The 17834-nt window shown below is 37.7% G+C and overlaps 1 protein-coding gene across 5 annotated transcripts; it reads left to right on the forward strand.

Moving 5' to 3' along the window:
* Positions 1 to 1854: 1854 nt before the first annotated feature.
* On the forward strand, positions 1855 to 17371 carry LOC106061881 (uncharacterized). 5 transcript variants are annotated; one of them, XM_056030455.1, is made up of 4 exons: positions 1855 to 2095; positions 8807 to 10153; positions 11863 to 12092; positions 15763 to 17371. In XM_056030455.1, exons 2-4 carry the CDS (start codon positions 8836 to 8838, stop codon positions 15940 to 15942), a joined length of 1728 nt encoding a protein of 575 aa, XP_055886430.1. In that variant the 5' UTR covers positions 1855 to 2095; positions 8807 to 8835; the 3' UTR covers positions 15943 to 17371. The 5 variants fall into 5 exon arrangements, with proteins under 5 accessions (XP_055886430.1, XP_055886432.1, XP_013075565.2 ...); XM_056030457.1 differs by lacking the exon at positions 1855 to 2095 and adding an exon at positions 3157 to 3301; XM_013220111.2 differs by lacking the exon at positions 1855 to 2095 and adding an exon at positions 5509 to 5698.
* Positions 17372 to 17834: the final 463 nt, after the last annotated feature.

Consider the following 17834-nt stretch of genomic DNA (forward strand, 5'->3'; position numbering starts at 1 on the left):
GTGAATAATATAGTGTTCCTATTGTATTGTCTACTTTTTTTCTTAGCAGCTAGCACGTTGGGTCTTCTTCTGGTGGTCGTAGGACCGTGACCTCCGTGATGTCGAAGGTGCCGGTAGGACTGGCACTCAGAAGGATGAGTCATCCGGCTCTGTCTCGGGACGTCGCTTCGGGATGTCTTCTATGCTGTATACAAGCTGGCTCTAGGGTTAGGCCACTGCCTGTTAAGCAGTAGAGAGGGTTGGTGCTGCAGACTAAAGTTTCTAGTAGTTATCGTAGAATGATCTCTCAGCTGTGGTCTCTAGCTCGTAGATGGCCGTGCTAGCTCACACCAGTTTATTTTCTGTAGCGAAGGTTGCTCTAAGCAGTGGGCAGTAGATATTGGGCAATATTCTGTAGGCAGTAGGCAATGCCTTTTCGCTGATAGGTTTGTAATAGGGGAAGGGTATCTGGTGTGGTCGTCTTCGGACTCAGCTTTTCAATGAGATCTGGCAGATGTAGGCAACTGCGGGTCTACGTTGATAAAGCGTTACCAGCAACAAGTTACAGCAACCAGGCCGTTGGTCTCTAAGAATACTAAAAAAAAAATTCTTTATCAGCGGAGACAGCATTCATTTTAGCGGGCCTATATTGAAATGTTTTTGGGTCTCTCTTTATATCAATAGGACTGAGTTATTGAAACTTTTTGTTGAACGGGTGGGCAAGAAAGATGGCTGATTTTCTCACAAGTATCTATATACCGGAGATGTCAGGCGTCAGGTCTGATTTATTGTTTATATTCGTTGCCTACCGTGTGAGTAGGGACTTTGAAACATTATGTCTCTGTCGAGTCTGTTCTTAGGGCGGCGCCTATCCTACAGGTGGAGGTGGGGGAGGTGTGACTAGTTATTAAGCTGCTGTGTGTAGCGCTGGTGCAGCGTCCATTGTGTCGTTAGTCGCCCGTCCGAGCGGTCAAAACTTAACCATAGAGAAGCTAGTTTTATGTTTTAAGCCGAGTTTTGTCCCGTGAGAGCCAGTACCTTTTATCTAGACCAGGGGAGATAAATCATAGAAGAATTTAGTTATGGGTGGACAAGAAAATAATAAAAAATAAAAGTTTCTCACGATTTGCTGGGAAAACTCAAATGAACTTTTGTATGTTAGTTTCCTAACATCACAGAGACGTACTGGCGCTTATTTTTTATTTATTTTTTTGATTACTTTTCTTTCTGTTGTTTCTATAGAAAGTTTCTACACTTATGTATCAGTTTTGTTGTAGTAACATTATTGAAAGCTCAGGCCTTTACATTTTGAATGGTAATTATGACCATTTGTTTGCAAGTTCATAAGGAAAATGTTACTAGTTAAGAATAATTCCCTATTCTAGTTAACAATTTATTCACCTCACACCTTCGTTCAAAACAAATTATTGCGTGATACGCGTATCCGTGTATGATCTAGTCGTACATGTTAATAAGAGATTTAAAACTCGGCTACAACAGTGGTTTTCCTGGCTGATTCAGGCAACCCGTTTCATTCTTAAATAGCATATGAAAGCCGATCTACTGTGTACCGGTACCTAAGGGAGTGAATGGCAACTTTTTGTTTAATCAGCGTTCCATTAGTTTCGATTGATATAAAAGTAGGTCCTGTACTTAGTTAATAAAACGAAACCAAACCACTTTTATGTTTGTTTTACATATTGTGTATGTTCCTTCAGAGTTGAAGATTAGATTATGTATACCGGTATTAGGCTTACATCCCAGCCCAAATCTCCCGCAGGACGACGGGGGATTGCAGCGGGCAGGGTATGAACCCGGCACCATCGAGACGACCGAACGACAATCCTACCGCACGACCAGGCAGCCATCCATATACATGCCTATCTATAGACGCCATTAACTAAACATGAACAACTTTTTAATCAGCAACAACGATTAGAACTGCAGCGATGTACTTCTAGCTTACCTGGCAACAGATGGAGTCTGTTCACTGACCTACAGATTAATATTAATATACCTCTGAGAGAATATTGTGTGATTATTAAATCAATAAACGACCGATCAATAAATAATATTGCGTTTCAGATGCCAAAGCTGATTAGCGGTTTTACAAAATGTAAGTGATATATTTTTTTTCTTACAAACGAAACGTAGGACGATGAAATAGATCTACTTTATTGTTCCAAACATTCTACACAGTTTTGTTTACTCAAAACTTGCGACTAGCTTCAATACACAAAGTTGCACAGTATTTTATGGGTCATATTCGCCTTTTTTATTTCAGCAAAATGAATTAAATTATTATATCGAGAAGTATTAGATCTTCACTTGGCTCTGTCTTCATACTCTACTCGGTTTCTAGGTTTATTCACTGATGTTTAGATCTACTTGTTAGACTACACATATGTTAGTAGACCATTGTTTCTTCCTTTTGGTGAAATGTCGAAACGTTGTTACTAGACTGGTGATCATGAATCTACCTTGAAGCACACTAGTGTTATCGGCGCTATATGAATTTAATGCATTTGTTGATTTAGAAATTTATAATTTATTTTATTTATGAATTTATAATTCATTGCGTTTTTAGGTGTTATTATTATTTTTTTTTTTTTTTTTTTTTTGCTTTTCTATTTCATTTGTGGCCTCCCTATTCACTTTGCCCAGGGCCTCCAGTTACCTAAGACCGGCCCTGCTATAAGGCCTACTTACTCACTGTTAAGCAAGCCTCTTGCATGATGGCAGTCATAGTTAGATTGAGTTTAATAGTGATACATTGTGTGGATATTTATCTTCTGTAATTGAAAAAAGGGCTATTTTTGTCTATTAATTAATTTTAGGTGATGCTTATTTTGCATAGAACTTGCTCTGTGTTGTGTTTTGGTTGTTAATGGACCTCTTTCACCAATCGTAAACAAACAACATTTAGCCACGTGATTCTCTATCTCTTATATACAAATTACGATCTAATTTTAATACACAGTGGCTATCACGTGACAGTTTTTTTTCCGTTGTTTTGTCAATATTATCACGTGACTAAATGTTGTTTGTTTACGATTGGTGAATGAGGTCCATTTACAACCGTTTGAGACCTAAGCTCAGAATTCCCTTAAAGCTATATTTACACGTGTATTGATATCACATGATAAAGTTCAAGGGTTGAAAGATTCTTATTGTAAACAAGTTCCGGTAAGCCTAACTTAAAGGTTGGAATGTGTAATGTATCCCCACCTCCACCTGTTGCCTTATTGATTCTCACTCATGAATCACCACCAAGCGGCGAAGCCCCTGTGATATGCTATCTTCATACATGACAACAATACAGGTATGTATATATTTGCTATAACGCTGCATTAAATTGTAGGCTCGGCTCAGAGGTGCAAGGTCACACATACCTCCATTTGGACTGCCACCATACGAACTAGATACTAGTATCAATATATATAATTCTTTTCGTCTCCCGACCATGCGGGACACGCATCATGGAGAGATAACTTTATTTTATTCTGCAAGTCGGACTAGAGTTGCCCCACGAACTTTCGCGGCGAAAAAATAGAGGGGGGGGGGGAAGAGAAAAAGTAATCTTCTCTGTATTAACCCGTCACTAAAAAACAGGGCCGGACTTAACCATTGCGGGTCCCTAAGCGAAACGGATTGCGCAGGGCCCAGTTTGGGTAGGGATACGGATAATAAGTGAAAATTAAGAGTTTGTATTAGAAAATAAATTCATATTTGCATTTTATTAATACTTTACTACGTACAGAATTACTTTAAAAGTCTTGCTTGTAGCGAAGTCATAGGCCTATCATAAAAATTATGTTTCCTACATAGATCACGCTCAATAGTAAGAATTACCAAATATTTCAATCTATCCTTGAGAATTGTTGACCTCAAATAATTCTTCTTTAGTTTGAGGCGCGAGAAGCTTCTTTCACCAGATTCCATCATTAGTTGGAATTATATAATGCTTTTTTTTATCGCGCGTAAGACTGGCGTTTTCCATATCGAATGACACCCAAAAATGACCATTTTGTCTATATTTCTGGAGATTTTTATGAGTTTTCAAAAGATTTTAATAATTTCCGGAGATTTTCAGGACTTTTTCGTATATTTTGCATTTTCAGGAGATTTTCAGGAGCTCCTTGTAAATCGGGAGGCCGCGAGAAATCTGTTATAAGATATAAAATGATTTAATTTAATAATATACATTAGCGCGGGTGCTACGAAAGTGCGTGACCCACTGCGGTCGCATAGGTTGCAGTCTCGCAGTGGTCTAAGGTGTTGTCTAGCGCGTGCAAGGTTGTCTGTTGTTGAATCGCGATGGGAAGACAGAATTTTAAAAAATGGACGGTCCTGCCATTGAAAGAGATTCTATCCAAGGCCAAAGACAGAGAGGAATGGAGAAACAGATCTTGTATGGTGCCCCAACGGTCCAACAAACTAAGGGATAGGTGAAGGTGGCTGGAGTTTAGAAAGGTATTAAGAATCAAAGACTAAATGTTAATTGTATATATATTCTAATGTTCTCTACTTATTCTTGTTTTATTTTTTTTTTGTCTTGTAGTAAAGAAACAAATCACAAGAGGGTTATTAGTTAGTAAGCTTACAGTAAGTACAGCACTGTGATCCTGTCCAGTCAAGTACCCCCCATTAGAGTTGGGTGGACTCAGGGGCGATTTAAAAATCCAGTCTTCACCCTGATTTGAACTCAAGACTGTAAGTTCAGAAGCCAAGCGCTTAACCACTCAGCCATCGCGCCCCTGTGATCCAAAGAATGACATGTATTACGTTTAGCACTAAACTCATTGCATGGTCTTTCGGCTCTTTTTGAGAGAATACCATAATTGATAGTCCCCACTTCTAATTCTTGTAAGAGTTATAGCTCATTAGTATCGCAAAGCAGCGGAGGTCTGAAATCAGAGAGTCCATCTCCTAGGAGACTCGCCTTACTAGACAGACGAGTTCCATCTCACCGAAGCTATCTGGTTAAAGGCGACAGGTAGAAATTGTCAGTAGAAGCAGTTTCGCCGTGATTAATAGATCTAAATTACCCCATCAGAACACGTGATGGTTGAAAGACATATTAATATACGTCTATGCATACAACCAATCGCATTTAATACACAATCTGGTCTTATTGACACTCTTATGACGCCCCTAATGTTAAAAAAAAAACAACAGATTAATTTAATTGTTGTGTGAAGAAGGAAAATGTGGGGAATAGTTTTAGAAGGTAAATTCTAGTAAGGCAAAATAGGCTACACTAAAAATACAGTAGCCTAATTTTTTTATAGAAACATTTTTTTAAGGTTGAAAGAAATTGAAGCCGGAAAGTCGAATACAGGTGAAAATATAAGGTTCTTGCCGCCCTAGCGAATACTATTTTATAGATGCGCCGCTACATCCCATTCTAAATTAAGCTCAGACAATCTCGTATGTAACATTCATCTCAATGACAGAAAGAAGGTAAAAATAAAATTTCGAATAATGAATTCTCGGTTTGCTTATTGATGAATTCTTTCGTCACCTGGCCAACTGTTGCCAACTATTGTGTGAAGCCTGTAGTTTGAAATAGGTAGATCTAGTGTGTGTTCCTGACTAGCTGGAGCCATAACACATTTACCAGTGGAAATAAAATACAGGGCTCCCCCCCCCCAAAAAAAAAAAGTCACGTGTTAGTGTGATAAAACGACTCGAATCTGAAACTGGATTCATTCATCGGGTGAGTTTATTTTGTTGTAAATAATGTCGATAGGCTATGATGAATAAAGTAGGCCCTATATCTAATAGAGATGATAGTCTTGCGTTCGAGTCCTTGTGGAGACGAGGCATTTCACTTGAGATTTTAAATTTTGATATCGTCTGTTGATAAAAGTAAAAATAGTAGCAAAAGTAGCATCACCTAGATCTCCCTTAAGCTGGCTGATGTAGCCTACTCTTTATGTCCTGTTCCTTTATCTCCTGTTTCTGGCTTCTGAAATCCTTTACGTTGCATCCAGTGTGAACTCCGTCAATTTTTGTCTTTATCTTTCCTCCCTTTACTCTATATGCTACAAGGTAAGTAAAGGACTTCTTTTTTTTTTTTTTTAAGGCGTTTCTATTTTGCATAAATCTACAGCGTTGGATTTAATCTTTAAGAATTTGCCGGTTTGTGTGACTTTTTATCATTCATCTGTCCGTCAGGTAAAAATCTTTTACAAGTTATCATTCCCACTTATCATTCTCGAATCAAGTTGAAACTTTGCACAATTATTTATTGTCGATGACAACACATGAATCAGTAAAACAATTAAACAATAAGTTAATCAACGAGTAATTAATTAATGTTCTAAATTAAATTAAATTGTTTTACATGGAAAATGTACTAAATCAGCGTGACCCGTGAAAATAATCACAATGAGGTGGAGAATTAGGTCGTTCGTTAAAACTTTTAACAATAGGCTATTCTATTTTTATAAGTATTTTAATACCTCAGTGGAAAAATACGTGGGTCTTATATCGTGGAGGCTTGAGTTAGAATTCAGATACGTGCAAAGTTTTTGGTAATCAAATCGTGAATGGTAGGCCTACTCTTATCAACATGTAAAATATCAGACTGATAAAAGTCGCAATACCAGGAGGCTAATGTACGCAATTGCGTATAGTTATTAATATGCCTATCTCAACAAATTTCATCCAAAATAAAGATGAACCAAAATTACCATTAAGATGACAAAACACATACACTGACTTGGCAAATTCTAATAGTGCTCTCAGATCTCAGAAAAGTAAATAAACCAAATAGTATACCCCTTTTATATATAGCATTGCAAGAAAATGGTTAAGTTAATTTTAAAAATTAAATTTTACCATGGATTCAAAACAATTAATATCTTGCCACTCAGTAGCCTATAAGCAAGTTTTTACAAAGCTTCTATCAACTCTGTCTGTCTGTGTGGTAAAAGGTGTGTACACTTTATTTCTCTCACACCCATTCTCGAATCAAGTTGAAACTTCGCACAATTATTTATTGGCATAGACAAGACATGAATCAATAAAAATAACTAATTTGATAGTTAATTGGGCCTACTGGTAATTAATTATTTTGTTTGATACACAGATATATTTAAATGTGTTGGGTTTAGTCCCATTAAATAATCGTTAACGCTATTTCTCCCTCACGCATTCTCCGATCAAGTTGATACTTTAAACAATTATTTATTATACCTAACAAAACACAAATCAATAAACAAAAATTCTCCATTAGTCAATTTATTATTGGTAATTAATTATTTTGTTTCATATTGAATAAGGGAAATAACTTGTACATTATTCATATATATAGTTTTAAGGGCGGAGTTCTTCCCCTTTAGATAAACTTTGTTGTTTCAAAGGATTTGTTATATTTTGCTTGTTTTAAAGTAGTTTTATAATTCCTTGATTTAATTTTCCAAACTCTAATGGGTGGAACCTAAACCTGCCTGGGTGTGTGGAAAGGGATCTTGAAAATGGCTCTAACGATTTTCCTAGAAATTCGATATTTTATGTATCTATATCTTTTGGAAAATAAAATACAAGCAAATAATTGGCTACACGGGGGAAAACTCTGATTTGACAGTTATAATTTTTCAAAATATAATTAAATCATCTTATAATTAAATTTGGTGAGGAGATATATATCTTGAACAAAGAAGTCATTAACAGGACCAAACAAGAATCTTGTATAGTTGTATACCATAACACTAACTAGAACCAGTATTCTAGACTAGAGTATTGTCATGAATCAATTTAAAAGATTAATCAGTTAGTTAATTAGTTCTTGGTGATTAATTATTTTGTTTGATATCGAAATAAGGGGAATAAATTCTACTTAATGAGAGATGTGGATGTATATATGGATTTAATCCCCTTATTTCGTCTTGACACGTTTTTCTCACATTTCCCATTCTCGGATCAAGTTGAAATTTTGCATATAATTAATTCATAGTCGATGACAATATATACATCTATTAAAAAAAAATGAACCTATTAGCTAATCATTTAGCACTTATTAATAAATTTTTTGTATATAGCAGAATGGACGCTACACCTAGTAATTTTCAGACAAATGGCAGTAAATAGCGGTTGTTTCCCTTATATAAGTTGTTGTTTTTTTTGTTTGTTTGTTTTTTAAAGTTGTTTTTTTATCTACTGCTTGTTTAATGTTTCATTCATGAGTTATTAAGAGTAAAGTAATCACTCTTACAAAATGTAATCAGTTTCATAAAGAAGGAATTGTCTTTAAAAAAAAAAAGAGTTAGGACCTACTTGTTTATATTTAACTTGTCTGTATTCCAGTGTCTCCATTTTCTTCTGAATTATCTATATATTAAAATTGTTTTAAAGCTACTTAAAGACCTTCTTCAAAACGTTTCAAATAGTAAAATGTAAATTAATGCTACGGCCAAATTTTGACTCACGGTGCCCTCGCTGTGTCTCATGTTTGACTGCCCCAGACTTGTTGATCTCCATCCGTCTCAACAGGTCTAGGAAACCACATATTCTCAACCTTATGGTGACATATATGTACTACGCAAAACTACTTGGTCCGGCAGGGTTACATCTATGCATGTTTTTCGTATTTTCCATACAGTCGTTTACCCCTGCAGCAGTAAATCTTTGGGGTTTTTTTTTTGAGTCTACGCAAAACAGCAGGGTTTCTGTCCAGGGCTTTTGCAAAAGAGGATTTGAGCCTCTCAAGACTCTCAAACGGAGTTTGATTATGATGAATGCTTAGTGCAAATCCAAAAACCCATGACAATTATCTTAAAGGTAGCTTTTAAAAAAAAAATTAATTCATTAATTTCTACAGGGACTACAAGATCCACATGAAAGGTAATCATGGACAAGTCACTCCAAAAACGAAGGCAGACGAAACCGTTTCAGGTTCTTCACGATGACGTGGGCAAAGAAATTAAACATCCTTCTAAAAAAGAGGATCAGACAAAAACGTCCGAACACAAAGACGTCCCCAAAGGAACCAAGACAAGCGTGAGACCTGCGTCACGAGACAGCACAAAGGTCATTTCCGGCAGTACCTCACATGAAGTCAACATGGCAGACCAAACAAGAGCTCGACAAATTTCACACACGGATGTGAAAAAATCGTTGAGAAAGGAAAAAGAGCACGCCAAGACACATCTCATCCAACCAGAGAAGCCCGCGAGGTCACGTGCTCATGAAAGCACGCCAGGGACAACGACCGTCACCAGCCATGCTGTAAAAGAGCCGCTAAAGATGGACGCGCAAAAAGCAAAGAGACAAGGCATCGCAGAAGAGAATGTCGAAGACAAGGCTCATGAAAACAGGGCGTTTGAAGCAGATGAGATTCTCATTCAGGTCAGCTGTGCGAGAACGGTTGAGGCATCGCCTGCTCAAACCCAAACATCCAAATATTCAACTAAAGATGAACTGAAAGTGGGGACTAGTAATGGGCATAGACAGGGCGCCGTGAGCCCCAATAAACCCAAATACTCGCAGGGGGATGTCACTTCGGGCCTCGCCTCTGAAATTAATGAAATTGCGCGCTTTAAAGACATCAACTACGGCTCCTGCACATTCGCTGAACACCCTCAGCGAAGCGCAGATCCCGCCAGCAACGTGGACCTATTTCATCACGATGACGTCATCAGCAGTAATTTTCGATGCGTCTCGGATAGTTCTTCTGTAATCGAAAATCAAGAAAATCTTGGCTACGGTGACATGTATGTATCCAAGCAACAGGCTTGCCATGTTACTGATAACGACATTACGTTTCACCCAGCTCCGTTATCACCTCAGCACACGGAGATATGCCAAACAGAGGGATCATCTCAACCTGTCAAAATACGAAAGCTTCCATCGCTGTTTAGCAGCAAGAAGCCGGAAGTAAACGCGGGCACCACGAGAGGGCGTAGCAATTCTCTTGTTCCGTATTTGGACCCGAACAGTGACCTACGTCTGGCTCTGCAGTCCTCTCGTCCAGTCGGAAGATCTCAGTCTATGAGGCTTCCCTCCACCTCCAAGTCGGAGAAGCCTAAAAAACTGCTCCGGGAGTTGACCTTCTCTGACGATGACACAACGTCGTTGAGAAATTACGGAACTCTCCGTGGCAAAAATTCACTTCCAAAGAGACAAAGCTCCGCCTTAATGAAAAGGGTATCAACCATTCAAGAAGAAGGTGATGTATACACATCTTTAAAATCTTGGTTAAATCTTTTTTAAGCAGAGCTGCTAAGTGTTAATCAACATAGTGTCATTAATTAGAGAGTCAAAGTAGAACTAAGTTCTACTATAGATCTATATAGTATCTATATATATTCTATGTCTATGGTTATACCGGCAAAATGGTTATTCTGACGCCATCTTGGTAACAACATCGGTTACATCGATAAATAATTTACGTTTTACATTAAGTAAGGGAAATAACTACATGCTTGAACAGCTGTGGTGGATATTTGTTTTATAGTGTTCGGGCGGTTTTGGTACATTAAGATGCTGAGTTTGGAGATTTGTGTAAAGCAGTTATATAGCTAGTAGGGCAGCTTGGTAACAGACTTGTATAGGCGGATATGAGTCAGTGGCGTAGCTAAGGATTTACCATCACTGAGGAGATCGGGGGGGGGGGGGGGCTTGACCTCTTTAGGGGCCCCTGCATTTTGATATTCGCATCATGACATGAGATAATGGCGTAATTTTTAATATTGAATGTAAAAAAAATTCGAACACTCATCCCCCATCCCCCCACCCTAGATACGCCACTGATCTGAGTGGTGTGTCAAATGCCAAGGGTAGGGCGTCTTTGCCAATTTTCGATTCATCAAAGTAGCTTTTGTAATTGTAGATAGTTCCTTGGTGATTTTTTTTTAATAGCAGCTCGATGATTGTATTTAGTAAGCTTTTAGATGATTGTATTTAGTAAGCTGTTAGATGATTGTATTTAGTAAGCTGTTAGATGATTGTATTTAGTTGTTTACTCGATAATTTTATTTGAATAGTTGCTATCAATGATTCGATCTTTTTAAAAATATCTAATATATCTCAAGAAAGCGAACTAAAGAGCAACTGTCTCTTTTAGTTCAAATCTTATACATTTCAAACACTCTTTCAAAAGAGAAGATATTTAATCTGTACTAGTTATATCTTATAAATTACAGGGGTTCCTTCTTATTACCAGGGGATAATTACGTCCTACGCACATCCAAGTGTCAATCTAGGCGTGTTAATTTGAGAATTAAACTCTGCTACGTCATTGGTTCTCCTGGCTGATTTAGGCAACCAATCAGATGCTTTAATAGCACTAGGGAAGAAGAAGCGCTTGTAAGAATTTATTTTAGCATTTAGAATAAGAGATAGTCCGGCGTTGTGGCTGAGTAGTTAGGCGCTTGGCTTTCGAATTGGGGGATCTCGGGTTCGAATCTCGGTGAAAGCTGGGATTTGGAATTTCGGGATTTTTAGGACACCCTTAAGTAAACCCAACTCTCTGGGTACCTGGCTTTAGTTAGGTCGGTCGTTGTGCTGGCCACGTGACACCTAGCTCGTAAACCGTGGGCCACAAAGACGGATGACCTTTACTTAGCCTTTACATCATCTGCCCATAGAGCGCAAGGTCTGAAACTGTCAGAAAGAGGGTAATTTTGGAATAAGAAATATATTATCAGTGTCTTTATCTTTGTGTTTCTCCAAGTAATGTTTTTTCTGATACTGTTTAACAGAGTTTGTTTTTGTATTTATGAAGTTATAGTTTAGTGCTTTATCTATTATTGCTACTGCGTGTAGCACTGACCTATATTTGCTGGTTTGCCTAACATTCTTCTATTAAATGTCAATACTTAACAGTTGAAGAACGTGTATGATTATTTTAACACATTTTAAATATATAATTATTAGACTCGGACAGACCTAAAATTTCGCCAGAAGTCAAAGCACAGCTTTTAAATTTGATGCAAGAACTCTTGGTGCGAGGCAAGATCACCCAAATTGGCATCATAGATCAAGACACAGCCAGTTTAATCCTGTCCTTGCCAGCTTGGAATTTGAGCACAGCAGATATCATTGGACTGATCAAAGCAGCAGGCAACACTCAGGAGATTATGTTAAAACTCAACATCGGACGAGAGGTGAGTTGCCCTAAATAATGTACGACAGAGATGCCAAAATGTTTTTACGGAAGCTTATATTAACTCTATCTGTCTGGTAAAAAAAAGTTGTACACGATATTTTTTCCCACACCCATTTTTGGATCAAGTTGAAACTTTGCACAATTATTCATTGGCATATACAAGACATGAAACAATTTTTTAAAAAATATAATATAATATAATTAATTACTGGTAACTAATAATTATTTTGTTTGAAACCAACAAGGGAAATTAATCCTTCAATAGTCACAGATACGGCTAAATGTGTAGGGTTTCGTCCCCTTGGATATTTGAACACGCTATTTCTCCCACACCCATCATTATGTTACCCACAAACTTAGCCGATGTTAAAATGTTCTCAATAAAACTCAATATACAAATCTTCCGACAACGAAAATAAATCTCGGATGTGCGGATAGCAGAACTATTTGTATGCATCTATTGTGTCAACTTGTCTATGTAAACATCTAGTGTTAAGATAACTCTTATCAATTCATCGACAGATCTGTATGTTAAATGCATTGGCCAAGCTATTGAAAGAATCGTTTCTAACTACGTCGTTTCTAGGTCAGAAGGCCGACATAATATGAACATTGAGTGTGTTGACCCTATTAGATCTAGACTACTTCCAAGCCAACTTTTACACACAAAGTCATGACTTGTTCCAATTCTTTATCGTTAAAAATTTAAGGGTTACACTTCGATTCGAAAGTCCACCCTGACTCCCACTTAAGGGAGCCCCAAATGAATGTCCTAATTTTTTGTTTTACTTTAAGACTAAGTATTAAATATTACGCCACTGCCGTGAAGTGCCATATAATCTTTCTATTCACGCGGAGTCAAAGATACTAGACAGAATTAATGTACAAGATGTTATAGAAAGTGGGACGTGATGTGATATGAATTGAGATTTGTCACTTGAACATTATCTCGCCAATAATAGAATAGGCATTCTCTGTTTGGGACACCTCAACTCACGAAAGCATTAAGAAACTGGAACAGACACAAAATATTAGTGCAGTGAGATTCATAACAAACGAATATTCACATTTGACTAGAGTAACACCTTTAGTAAAATCACTAAATTTAGAAAGCCTTCAGTAGAGAAGACTCAAAAGTAAAGTAGCAATAATACATAAAACACTGAACCATAATCTTCAAATACAAAAACAAAATCTAATAAAATACTCAGAAAGACACAAAGATAAAGGCACATTCATCGCTCCATATGCTAGGACAAATTTGTACAAATGCTCTTTGTTCCCTAGTGCTATTAGAGCATGGAATGGGTTGCCAGAGCCAGCCAGGAAAACCAGTGACTTTGCAGAATTTAAGTCATTGGTTAAAATGCATGACTAAATGCATGACGCGTAGGACGTAATCATCTTCTTTTTTTTTTCTTTTGAAGTAGGCCCCTAACGTCTGTATTATATAAGATAAGATAACAAGAAGGAGCCAAACTTGAACTACTGGCCAGATTTGCACAGTCCACAGCAGCACTTGCAAAACTCAAAAAAAAATGTATAAGATAGTCCTCGTCACTAAAATAAGACTGATGCGCTCATTGGTCATGGACGCATTCTTATATGGTTGCGAATCTTGGGCGTTAATTAAATCCAAAACTTGAGAAAAGTATCCTATCCATTGAATTTTAAGTTCTATAGAAGGATCCTTGGCATCACCTACAAAGACCGCATCACAAATGAAGACATTCGGAACAAATCACATTGGCTATCAGTTTCCACGATGACCTGCTGACCACTGTCAAAAAAAACGCACACTAAAACTTTATGGCCATACACAAGGTCCGCAGAGCTCGTAAACATTTCCTTTAGGGATCAGTACCAGGAAAAAGAAGCAGACAAGGAAAGCGATGGGGAGACAATATCAAAGAGTGGACAGGCCATATGACAAGGTCCTCAGGACTCGCAAAGACCTTCTTCCAGGGAACAGTAGACCTACCAGGAAAAAGAAGAAGTGAAAGCGATGGGAACTGGGAAGACAACTTAAAAGAATGGAAAGGCCTGTCATTGAAAGAGATTCTATCCAAGGCAAAAGTACAGAGATGAATGGTGGAAGAAAGTCGACAGATAATTTGAGGTGCCCCAAAGGATCAACAATCTAAGGGATAGGTAAAGCTTAGCACATGATGCAACTGTGGATCGTACAATAACACGTAACATGCTGTGGCTACCGATCAATTGCACTCTAAATTGTATGACTAAACACGTGACACATAAAACGGTTGGCTAAATGTGACATCACTACCGGCTAGCTAAACGTTTTTTAATCAGTTCTCTTGCAGCCGTTCGCATGTGTATGTAATTCTATTTACTTGTGGGAGCGCATGCGCGACTTAATCAATGAGTGTGATCACACAGCCTGACTGAAGGCTTTGTCAACATGTGTTGGCTGGTGGATTTGATGAATGTGTTTAAGCATGGGGGAAAGAATCTTTAATGTTTGTTTTTTTTAAAGTAATGTCTGTAAATTGAAAGAGTATAGACTAGCCTAAAAGTAGCTTCGTGTTTACGCATTGGCGTTGCAAGGTACCCGTGGGCCCCGGTTCATGAAAACGACGTTGGGCCTCACCTCCTGTAAATTTGAGTGTGATTGAACCCAAAGTGAGACATTATGTATCTAGCCTCAACCTGGCGTCTAGATAGGAACGCCCAGTATTGGAAGCTAGATAGGCCCTTGACGGGTAGCGAACAAAGCCCCCCTTGGGTTACCCTGGAATTTTTTTTTTCTGGGATGAAGTTGAAACAGAGACCTGACAACCCCAGTCCAACAAGTCCGCCACAAGGGGACCGTCCATTAGTGGGCTAGCTGGTGTGGCTGTCTTTTCATGGCATTGAGGCGGTTACATTAACTTTAACTTTGCTAAATGATGTGTTGAAGTGTGTTGCATCCTCTGTTTTATGAACTCAATTCGAAAGTCCACATTGCAAACGTTACACGAATTTATGTCAAGCCAATACCGTATACCAATTGAAAGCACTAGCTCAAGAAGGAGGTGAAGTCACATTTTTAATGAAAATTAAGTTAGTTATAAATTTAGGATGTTCCGCGCATTTTCTGACAAGACTTCCCATGTGTTGAAGTGTTGATATGTGTACATTGTGCCTTTGAAAAAATCGACTGGTCCAATGGTCTTGACACTTTTCGTAGATTGACAAACAAAAAAAGTAAATTATGGAGAATTGCCCCAGATCCTAAGATAGCACAGTGCAAAATTGCTTATCAAGATTGGAAACAATTTTAGTTCATGGCCCACAAGAAACAAATATCAAGAGGAACAAAAACAATTTTTTGCCATTTTTCTCAAATTGAACAATTTGTGACTTAAACCGAAGCTCTTCAATTGTTATACAATATGACATTCTTCGACATGTCCCGGGTTTGAATCCTGGTGAAGACTGGGATTTTTACTTTCGGGATCTTCAGGGCGGCTCTGAGTTCTCCCAGCTCTAATGGATACCTGACATTAGTTGGGGAAAAGTAAAGGCGCTTGGTCGTTGTGCTGACAACATGACACCCTTGTTAACCGTAGGCCATAGAAACAGATGACCTTTACATCATCTGCCTCATAAATCACTAGGTCTGAATGGGGAAGTTTATTAAATTTTTTTTACATGTTTTTTCCCAGATGTACACCTGCTTCAAGCATGGGGCTAACAAAATGGTTGGTCGGGTCGGAGAAAAGATCCTCGTGGCCCAGAAGACTCACACGTGTGTTATAGTGGGGATAGCAGATCACGACACACCTGGATCGTGTATGTATGAGGTGTCCGAGCTGGCAAATGCCCTGATGGAGAAAGATTGGTGAATTGATTTATGAACTATTAGGCTGACATTACTTAACAGGCTTATTTGTTTTTAAACTATAGGGGACCTAATGTAATGCTACGCACTGCCGTCTCCAGGAATAGAGATCTGGATCTTTCTTCTATTACTGACAACTTTACTCAGTGCTTTTTTTTTTGTAAAAAAACAAATAGGTGCCGGTACTCAGTGATTAGGTGCCGGTACTCAGTGATTAGGTGCCGGTACTCAGAAAAGTAATAATTTTTTCAAAGAAGGTGCCGATACGCCGTACCCGAGCGTACCGTCACAAAAAAGCTATGCCTTTACCTTTCCCTTAGTCTGCTGGACCGTTGGGGCACCATGCAAGATTTGTCGAACGTCTTACTCCATCCCTCTCTGCCTTTTGTCTTGGGTAGAATCTCTTTCAATGGCAGGCCCGTCCATTCTTTTATGTTGTCTTACCATCGCTTTCTCTGTCTGCCTCTTCTTCTTTTTCCTGGTACTGTTCCCTGAAGGAAGATCTTTGCGAGCCCCGAAGATCTTGTAATATGGCCATAGAGTTTTAGTTTGCTTTTTTTACACTAGTTTGCAGGTCATCATGGGGTCCAATGGCTTCTGTAACCCTGTCTGTAATCTCTTCGTTTGTGATGCGGTCTTTAAATGTGATACTGACAATTTAGGCCTATTAAAATTATATTACTGGTTTTTTGGTTGTTGTTTTAAATACGAGATTTAGATCTCTATAGGCCTAAGTGAAAAGCAATTTTTTTTTAAACATTCATTAGAAATATATTTTTTAAACTTCACCTGTCCGGCCAACTGACCGGTAGTAGAGTGCCTTTATAGATCTACTGTTGTGGCGGCGGATGAATACAATTATCCACACACACTAATTTAGCCTATCATCAATTTTTTAGTCTTTTACTTTTTAGTTGCGCAATGCAGTACTCGCGCAGTTCTGCTTGAACCTTCACCTATCTCTTAGTCTGTTGAACCGTCTTTCTCCATTACTCTCTGTCTTTCAATGGCGGGCCTGTACATAAATATTAAGTTGTCTTGCCATCACTTTCTCTGTCTGCCGCTTCTTTTTTTTTTTTGTGTGTGCCTGGTACTGTTCCCAAACATCTTGATGGTTCAACAAGACCTAAAATGTGTTTATTTCCATGTCTTGTCCCTAAATGTAACTAGATCGAACGTGAATGTCCTATAGAGTCTGTCTACGAGAATGAAAGTAAACTATTTTTGTTATGGTGGTTATCTCCCCCTAGCTTTTTGTTACCATGACAATGTGGTCTACACGATGAATAAAAAAGTAAAGAAACTGCTTTGTTGTGATGTTATAATACTGGCACACAATGCATTTATTTATGTGTTTTATTGTTATAAATCCAAACATGTTAACAAAATTGTCTTATTCAACTATTTTATGCCAAATAAAGGATTTTAAAATATTTGATGTTACATATTCATTTTTTTTAGACCTTAAATAGCCAACATGACTTAAAATGGTTTGATGACAGTGTCAAGAGTATCCTCTAAAAGTACATACCTGTTGATGCCTTATTACTAATTTTTAAAAAAAAAGTCTACAGGGTTATTTATTTATTTAAATGTTGACCAGCCACTTTTCAAAAACATTTCACCTAATGAAATCATTCAAGAACTGTCGACATTTAATTCTAGTAGCTATTATGACTACTTCTAAAATCACAAAATATATAAACCTAGGTAGAAATTGTTTAATAGAAATAGTAAAAAGTAATACCGGCTCTATTCGATTACACATTTAAACCTAGAGCCAGTATTTCTTATTTTTGCAGTGTGACATCCTATTAAGTTTGATAAAGTATACACAATAGATGGAATTTGAAAAGAATTCAATCTTATTCTCTATACATGTCCATATTCAAGTAG

Source organism: Biomphalaria glabrata, chromosome 5 (genome assembly GCF_947242115.1).
Source record: "Biomphalaria glabrata chromosome 5, xgBioGlab47.1, whole genome shotgun sequence".
Taxonomy (NCBI): Eukaryota; Metazoa; Mollusca; class Gastropoda; family Planorbidae; genus Biomphalaria; species Biomphalaria glabrata.